The following is a 10151-nucleotide window of genomic DNA, read 5'->3' on the forward strand; positions in this document are numbered from 1 at the left end:
TATAAATATAAAAAATGTATAGTGCTACTCTACTCATGCATACATTTTGTAATAATATCTAGCTTTACAGAGGAGAAATGGCCGTCTTAACATCTGTAACATCACAGATGTATATGACAATATGGTAAGAAAATAAACCAGATACACATAACAAGTGTGTCTCTTTATTAGCAAAGTTGATTTCTTTTTTTTTTAATCTATTTAGGAAATGTCTTCAGAAGCAGAGACTATTATGAGAAATTCCACAGCAGTGACCAATTTTATTCTTCTTGGACTGACAAATGATCCACGGTGGCAGTTTGTGGTTTTCACATTTCTTCTTGTTACCTACATGTTAAGTGTGACTGGGAACCTCATCATTATCATCCTCACACTTTCAGATGCCCATCTGATGACACCAATGTATTTCTTCCTTCGTAATTTCTCACTCTTAGAAATATCATTCACATCAGTCTGCATCCCTAGGTTCCTTGTCACTATTGTGACAGGAGACAGAACTATTTCCTACAATGGTTGTGTGGCTCAGCTATTCTTTTTCATTTTCTTGGGAGTGACAGAATTTTACCTTCTGGCTGCCATGTCATATGACCGTTATGTGGCCATCTGCAAACCTCTTCACTACACAACAATCATGAGCAACCGTGTGTGCAATCTTCTTGTCTTTAGCTCATGGTTTGCAGGATTCCTGATTATCTTTCCACCAATTATCCTTCTGCTACAGTTAGACTTCTGTGCCTCAAACATAATTGATCACTTTATCTGTGACTCTTCTCCAATTTTGCAGCTTTCTTGTTCAAATTCTCACTTTCTAGAACTCATGGCATTTCTGTTAGCTGTAATAACACTCATGGTCACCTTGACATTAATTATTCTTTCCTATACAAATATTATCCGAACAATTCTGAGAATTCCTTCTACAAATCAAAGGAAAAAGGCCTTTTCAACCTGTTCCTCTCATATGATAGTTGTCTCCCTCTCTTATGGCAGCTGCATCTTCATGTACATTAAGCCTTCTGCAAGGGAGAGGGTGACTTTAAACAAAGGAGTAGCTGTGCTCAACACTTCAGTGGCTCCTCTCCTGAACCCCTTCATCTATACACTGAGGAACCAGCAAGTAAAACAAGCCTTCAAAACTATGACTCAGAGGATACTGTTTTCCTCAAAGAAATTTACATGACCATAAGGAAAGTGAACCTCTGAAGACAGAGCTGAATGAAAACCTTTGCCCTTCTCTACGTAGACTCTTTCCAAACACCTAGTAAAAATTTTATATTTACTAATAAGATGGAACAAAAGAGAATAAATATAAATATAAGGTAAAATATTTTGTTTTCTAAATTTATTTTTCTAAGGAAAATATAAATAAAAGTAGGAAATTAATTTTATTCTTTGATACTATTTCTTAAATAATAATTATTCAAATGAAAATGACTTTATATCTACTAATCATATTTTAAGTATAAAAATTATATTCTCTAAGAGTCCCTTGTTGTCCTGATTTTAGTTTCAGATTATTTCTACTTGTACATTTGTAATTTCTGCTACCATACTACCAAATGAACAGAAAGTGTTGACATGAGAGGAATGACGAAATGCTGACTTTCTATTTACCATCCTAGAATTTGTGAATGGTATTTACTAATATCTTTGATATTTTCTGTTCAATATGCAATGATGACTTTCATCTTTCCATTGTATCCTTTACAGAAGTTTCCTTCCCCACACTTGTACTCAAGATAATGACTTTTTTAAATGGCCAAGCAAATGAAAACAGTGTTCCAAAGTTGGTCCTGTATTAATGAGTCCCTCAACTCCTGTGTTTCATTAAGGAGATTAATTGCCTTGGGATAGAAGATAAGAGTCTGACTAGGTACTAGCTAAGATTTTTACCTTCTTTTTTTCAGCTGATCTAAATTGTAAGCTAATGCAATGATCTCTACATATTTCCTATGTGACTTAAAGAAATAATTATTCTCACAAACAAGAACAATCAGAAACTCTGATTATTTCGCTTCACTCACAATAAATGATATACACATCATTCAAATATATTTTAAACTAGTGGTTTATGAAACAGAAATTATGTAATGTTTATTTGATTATAACTTTTAGAGTCAACTGATTAAAAAATGAAATTATGTAAGTTGATTTTGTAGGATAAAGAAAGTGAGCAGAAATATAAAATGAAAATTCAAAGTGTGAAAAAACTAGAAAGATTAAGTAAATGAATATAAACAATAGGCAAACAGGAAAGACTATTTGAAATAGGAAAAGATAAATGGAAAGTAAGAGTCTAAGGCAAACATTATACTCTTGATTAGCAAAGATTATCTGAAGATTTCAACTCCAATTTCCAAATAGGAAAAAAACACAGACAAACTGCTGTTCTACACAAGCTCAAACTGCCTGGATTCATTTATAAAGAAGTATTTCCTTTTTCTCCTATTATTTTCTGTTTAGAGATTTGTAACAATTTGAAAGAGCTACATATCAGATAATATGCTTGTCTTGGAGATACTGATAAAAATTTGAGTAATATTGCTTGTGTGATTTTTACTTATATTCCATTATCATATCTTAATGGTTATAATTTTTTCCAGCCAAATACACTGTTGTTATGAATCCAAGGAATACAGTTTTGCACATTCACAAATATATTTAGATGCTAGTATCTTTTGTCACTTTCTGCATTAAATACAAATAAAATAGTTATTTAAAATAACACATAAGATTATTGAAATGTATGGATACATGCACTTAGAGGGCACATTGTAGCTCCATTCAAAGAGAAGGAAAATAAAAGAAAACTCAAAGATGTATAACATTGATTATAATCAACTCTGTGATTGTACATAATTTCTGTCCTGTTTCTACTTCAGTCAGCACAAGTATTGACAAATATTCCTAAAAAGTCTATTTTTCTCTCAAGAGTAATAGGCTATTCCAATAATTTATTGTTGTAGTAAAAATGATCTTTTACTTCTTACTTCATCTTATTTTTCCACTGTATGTAATCTATAAAATAAACAAAATTACATATCAGCAAGGGCTTTAGAAGCTGGGAAAATGACTCAGTTTGTAAAGTGTTTTTCATTCAATCATGAAGATTTGTGTTTGGATCCAGATATTTGTGTGAAAAGCAAGGTGTGATGTTGTGCACCAGGATGTATGTCAGACAGAGGTGGATATAGGAGGAATCTTCCTGGAAATGATGAGTTCCAGGTTTAGTGAGAAAACGTGGCTTAAACAATATAATCAAAAGCAATAGAGGAACACACCGAACATTTACTTTTGGACTACACACACACATACACACACACACACACACACACACACACACACACACACGCACACACACACACACACACACATACACACATGTGAATATTGCCCTATACACAGGCAAGCATGCACTATATAAAACATACATGATCAGGCTTTTGTTTTATCAGCAACACTTTCTGATAAAATTAAGTTACCAGCAATTTATTATGAGTTAGTCTTTGGATAGTCAGCTGTTATGCATAGTGTTTTGACTTTATGGGAGCACAAAATACGCACTTATGAAAGACACAACCCCCAATGTAGAGGAATGCCAGGGCATTAAGGTTGAGTGAATGGGTAAGAAAGGGAGCATCCTCATAAATGAGGGGGAGGGGGTATGGAAGAGGAGGGAAATGGAGTAATATTTGAAATATAAATACATAAAATATCCAAGAAAAATAAAATTAAAAAATAATAATTAAAAAAAGAAAGAGAAAGCCTAGTGGTGCAAACCTAAAAGACAGATTTTTATCATCAAGATCCCTGCTCTCATTATTCACCACACCAACAAGACTATACTATAATGACAACAGGTTATAACTGTGAAGTAAAAGTAGACTTATTTACTCTGAGAATGTGTTCTTACAGAAGGTAAGTCAACAAGAGGGACAAAAGAAAGAACTGGATTATATCAAAGAGTCTGGTACGTTATTCTCCTGCTACTCCATCACCAAATACGGTAACTAATAAAACATGTTCTGATTTCAACAAAACAATCAAAAACATCACAAAAGATATTATCACCAGAGCCGGACATAACATAAGGAATTGAGCTCTTTGACTAGGAATTTAAAACTATGATTAATACTTGTTAAATATATTGAATGATTAATATGGCAGAGACTCTGATGGGAAAATCAGATAGAATGTAATTAACTGTTAACCACTCTAAGTAGAGAAATGAAAACTAAAAGAAGGAATCAAATGGAGATCCTAGAAATTAAAAGCCATTATAAACGAAGAATGCCTTTAATAGGCAAACTGTTTATAGGCAGAAAGCAATGAGTCAGTAATTCCTAAAGAGAAGCACAGTAGAACTCTACCAAATAACATTTTTAAACAAAAAAGTAATGTTTAATTAACAAAGCAGAGCTTCCAAAAATGATTTCCTAGTCTCATGTTAATGTCTCACGTGTTAGGTCCCCAGCATGACTTTGGAAAAGAAGAGACACAGCTCAACCATAACAAGTTCTGCAGCATGGATGACAGTTTTATGATTATTTGGCAATGCTTTTCTCCTTTAAAACTCTTTCTAAGGACAGACCTTATGGATCTTCTTTTCAATATTACACATGTCATATTTCTATAAATAATTAAATTACCATATTGATAAAGAAATTAAAGAATTTTAAAAATTTCAATCTGAGAAGAGGAAAATTTGCAAAACTTGCCAATCAAAAATTTAATTTATGACAAAAATGGAAACATGAATTCAAGAAACTTTGAGTAGAGCACACACTAAAACTGGATGTATTTTAATTACAATACTGAGTGTCACATTCAAAATGAGAAAAATGTATAAAATTTGTAGGGAGAATATTATTTTGTTTTTTTTTTTTTTATTAACTTGAGTAATTCTTATTTACATTTCGAATGTTATTCCCTTTCCTGGTTTCTGGACCAACATCTCCCAAACCCTCTCCCTCCCCTTCTTTATGGGTGTTCCCATCCCCATCCTCCCCCCATTACCGCCCTTCCCCCAACAGGCACATTCACTGGGGGTTCAGTCTACCAAGGGCTTCCCCTTCCACTGGTGCTCTTACTAGGCTATTCATTGCTGCCTATGAGGTCAGAGTCCACGTTCAGTCCATGTATAGCCTTTGGGTAGTGGCTTAGTCCCTGGAAGCTCTGGTTGCTTGGCATTGTTGTTCATATGGGGTCTGAAGCCCCTTCAAGCTCTTCCAGTCCTTTCTCTGATTCCTTCAGTGGGGGTCCTATTCTCAGTACTGTGGTTTGCTGCTGGCATTCGCCTCTGTTTTTGCTGTATTCTGGCTGTGTCTCTCAGGATAGATCTACATCCATGCTCCTGTTGGCCTGCACTTCTTTGCTTCATCCATCTTGTCTAATTGGGTGGCTGTATATGTATGGGCCACATGTGGGGTAGGCTCTGAATGGGTGTTCCATCTGCCTCTGTTTTAATCTTTGCCTCTCTATTCTCTGCCAAGGGTATTCTTGTTCCCCTTTTAAAGAAGGAATGAAGCATTCACATTTTGATCATCCGTCTTGAGTTTCATGTGTTCTGTACATCTAGGGTAAGTCAAGCATTTGGGCTAATAGCCACTTATCAATGAGTGCATACCATGTGTGTTTTTCTCTGATTGGGTTACCTCAATTAGGATGATATTTTCCAGTTCCAACCATTTGCCTATGAATTTCATAAAGTCATTGTTTTTGATAGCTGAGTAATATCCCATTGTGTAGATGTACCACATTTTCTGTATCCATTCCTCTGTTGAAGGGCATCTGCGTTCTTTCCAGCTTCTGGCTATTATAAATAAGGCTGCTATGAACATAGTTGAGCACGTGTCTTTTTTATATGTTGGGGAATCTTTTGGGTATATGCCCAAAAGAGGTATAGCTGGATCCTCAGGTAGTTCAATGTCCAGACTGTTTTCCAGAATGTTTGTACCAGTCTGCAATCCCACCAACAATGGAGGAGTGTTCCTCTTTCTCCACATCCTTGCCAGCATTTGCTGTCACCTGAGTTTTTGATCTTAGCCATTCTGACTGGTGTGAGGTGAAATCTCAGGGTTGTTTTGATTTGCATTGTAGGGAGAATATCTTATAAGCACCACGTATATATAAAAATACTTATGGCCAATGAGCTGAGGCAGGAAATCAGAGGCAAGACATCTTGCAGGGGTAGAGCGACTTCTGGGAAATAGAGAATCAGGAGATTCACCCTGATATAGAAAAAATGATGGTCCTATGAAAATGAGGACCCGAAACCAGCCACATGGCAGAACATAGAATAAAATAATTTTCTTTTTTTAAATTAAGGTATTAAGGTAATTAAAATGTGTGCTAGAGGGGGAACAGAGCCAAAGCTATTGGTGTCAACAAGTATTAATAAAGAGAAATCTCAGACTTGGCAATTCAGGGAACTTTTGCTAAAATGCAGTTATGGGAATGACAGGTTTAAAAAAAGGTAAATTCAAAGCATATTATAATGAGAAAATGCATAGGAAATAAAATGTAAAGTTGAAAAAGAAAGGCCACTAAGTTCTATTTATTTATGCCGTATGTTGGAACTCTTGAATAACCATTTAAAAGGTGAAATATATATGATTATTGGGGCCTCTTGGGCTCCCTCAGTCTTTTCCCCTTGATGAGCCTTCCTGACACATGTAGAAACTTGTTTTTTTTTTTAATGAAAAAAAATCTTTGTCTTTTGTTTTTAAGAAAATAACATCTTAGCCTTTGCTGTTCGGCCAATGGGCAGTAACACCATTGAGTCATTTCCTGTTTTTATCCTGAGAGTATAAAATTGGTTTTGCATTTCCATATTACTGTTTCTATCCTGAGAATATAAACTTGTTTTTCCACTGTGTTTCTGGGGTTTTTCTACCTGGTGGACTTGGTGTATATATTCTGTGAACGTCATTAAGCTTTGGCATTCTCGTAGCATGAATCACCCTAGTCTGTGTCTGTTGTTAAATTCCCCAGACCTATGCCTGGTTCTTGGTACTGTGGCAGTGCAGGTGCGTTCATATGATATATTAGGATTGGTTATAAAAGAAACCAAATAAATTTACTATTAAGAATGTAAAATCAATATTCAAAATAAGTTTAAAATTACAAACATAGGCAATATTATATGAATTATTTGAAAATTACATTAAATGTGACTAATTTTTCCATATCAATTAAAAAACAGATTAAAAAGGAATTAAAAACGCATATTATCAAAAACTAAATTTAAATACAAAAACACAATTAGATTAAAATTAAAGGGACAGACAGCCCAACGTGGAGTATATAGTACAAACCTGGGAACAGAAATGGTCTAAGATCCTGAGATGGTAGATTGCTATAAGGAAACATTGTCTTCTGGAAACAGTAGGGACACTGAAAGGACACTGTAAAGATGATACAACAGGAATGTTTCACCTTGTACAAAATCTGTTCACATCTAAAACAAACCATATCCCTGTATGTAGACAGGAGGGTCTACTGAAAATTGAACACTGCTAGGAGAGAAAGAGTCAACTTTATATAAAAGTCTGGGCCCTCATAATTCTCTGTGACCTTGACAGAAGATCACTTACCCAAGATTATTAGCTTAGCATAAATTGACTGATGGGGAAAAAATTCATAAAGCTGAATAGGAAGGTAAGAGGTGGTGGATCTGGAAAATGGGGGAAGGATGAATATGATCAAAAAACATTGAACAAACTTCTCAACAAATTATTTTAGAAGGAGGAGGAGGGAGTTGTGGAAGATAAAGATCAGAGGATAAAGTGTTTGTATAGGATTTAGGAAGCCTCGAGTTCTAGTGCATTGTAGTTTACATCTGAAATCCATTCACTTGAGAGACAGAGGCAGGAGAACAAGAAGTTCAAAATCATTCTCTGCTATACAGGAAACAAGTTGAGACAAAGTTTTTCAACAAAATATTAGTAAATCAAATTGAACAGTACCTAAACATCTATACTTTACATATTTAGTCTTAACTACACTAAATAATTTGTAAATTAAGACATGTATCACATCACCAACCTCAAAAATCTAAAAAAATAAAAAATATTTTATCAAATAGAGCATTATTTTCAGAAGATTTTTTTAATTTTCTTGTTTAATTTTTTCAGACATGAAAAAATTTACATTTGAGTAAGATTTTACAGACTCTGAATGTTACAGGAATATATATGTATGCATACATGTATATAAGAACAATTAATAAAAATGAGGCCATGAAATAGAAAGAGAACAAGGAGGAATGTATGCAAGGGTTTTGGTTGGAGGAAAGAAAATGGAGAAGTGATGTAATTATAATCCTAAAACAAAAAGAATAAAAAGTTTATAGGGAAGGGGAAGGGGAAGCATAATAAATATATGCTAGTTTAAAACATTACAATTTTTAATTGAAAATGTAAGAAAGAATATGTTGTTGGAGATTGGTTCTAGTGTTTTGAGTTAATTCAGTTCCTCAAATTGGGAATTTGTGTGTCCAAATGCTGACAGTCTTTGTACCCAATTGTTTTCTGATAAATCAATAAAGATCCAACCGCCAGTGACTGGGCAGGTAGACTGAGGCAGGACCTTTGGGTTTGTGAGGTATAGGAACAGGAAGAAAGGAAGGCAGAGATCTTCATAGAAGGGAAGAATTAAGGCCAGACCTAAAGGCCTACCAAAATGTGAGAATAAGGGAAAGTGGTCACACTGGCCCCTTCCCCAATTATGTTTGGCATAGCAGAGAAGAAACAGAGATTTTAAAAGATGTTAACTTAGGACTAATGGGGAGTGTTTGCTAGCAGCAGGGAGGATTATAACTGCCCAACCTTTGAGTTAATCATGTAATTTATAACTAACTGCTTTGTGTGTGTGTGTGTGTGTGTGTGTGTGTGTGTGTGTGTGTGTGTGTGTGTGGGTATGTGTGTTAGTCATGAATCCAGAGGGCTCTGGAGGTGGCAGGGTGCAGGAACTGCCTGGAGGAACATTAAAGCACTTTAACTACAGCCACAAAATATAATTAGAATAAGACATTCCCAAAGCTCCCAGAGATTAAAGCACCAAGCAGAGTACACACGGGGGAACCCATGGCTCCAGCTGGATGTGTAGCAGAGGATGGAATTATTGGGCATCACTGGGAGGGGAGCCCCTTGGTCCTGTGGAGGCTCCATGACCCAGTGTCGGGTAATGCTAAGGTGCTGAGGCAGGTGCCGGAGGGTGGGTGGAGGAGTCCCTCATAGAAGCAGGGGAAAGAAGAATAGGGTAGGGGGTTTGGGAAAGGAAAATAGTGGAGAGAGAATAACATCTGAAATGTAAATAAATAAAATAACTAATGAAAATGAAAAAATTATAGATTTAATGGAGTTTTATTCATCCACACATTAAAACAAAATTCTGTCATTTAAAGAAAAATGAGAGAAAGATTTTAGTACTCATTTTAGTAAATAAAATATGAGAGATTCAGAAAGACAAATACTATATATTTAGACATATGCAGTATTTAGTTGTATGTGCATGTGTGTGAATGTGTATGTGCATGTATGTGTATGTATATGTGTGTGCATATGTTTTTATATGTGTGTATGTGTATGCATGTGTCCCTGTGTATGTGTGTGTATGTATGTGTGAATGTGTGTATATGTGTATGTATGTATGTGTGCATGCATGCATGCATGCGTGTATGTGTGTGTGTGTGTGTGCGTGCGTGCATGTGTGTGTGTGTGTGTGTGTGTGTGTGTGTGTGTGTGTGTGTGTGTGTGTTGTTTCTTGGAAACATAGAATATGTTGATAAAGGAGAGAGCGTAAAGAAGAGGGAGAAAGAGCTACAAAATACAGTGTATCATTTCTTTTCACAGACCTAGATTTAACTATATAATACATAGTGTGCATACATGAATAGACATATAATTATATGTACACAAATCTATACCTGCATGTATATGGCATGAAAGCAGTAATATTTAAAGGAAGGGGTCAGCAAAACTGGGAACAAGGGAATGTTAGCTTGGCAGAAGGGTGGCTATAAGTAAAATACATTATTTGTATATGAATGTCATATGTAAACTCATTGTAAATATGGCAATTATTAAATTTTATTTTAAAGTAAAGTAATAGAATAGGAAAAAATATACAATATATTTTGACAATGTTGTTCC

At 34.9% G+C, this 10151-nt stretch overlaps 1 protein-coding gene across 1 annotated transcript; it reads left to right on the forward strand.

Annotated features, from left to right (window-relative positions):
* Positions 1-208: 208 nt before the first annotated feature.
* LOC116889955 (olfactory receptor 6C75) lies at positions 209-1177 on the forward strand. The gene has a single exon (XM_032890758.1). It carries the CDS (start codon positions 209-211, stop codon positions 1175-1177), a length of 969 nt encoding a protein of 322 aa, XP_032746649.1.
* Positions 1178-10151: the final 8974 nt, after the last annotated feature.

This window comes from Rattus rattus, chromosome 1 (assembly GCF_011064425.1).
Source record: "Rattus rattus isolate New Zealand chromosome 1, Rrattus_CSIRO_v1, whole genome shotgun sequence".
Classification (NCBI taxonomy): Eukaryota; Metazoa; Chordata; class Mammalia; order Rodentia; family Muridae; genus Rattus; species Rattus rattus.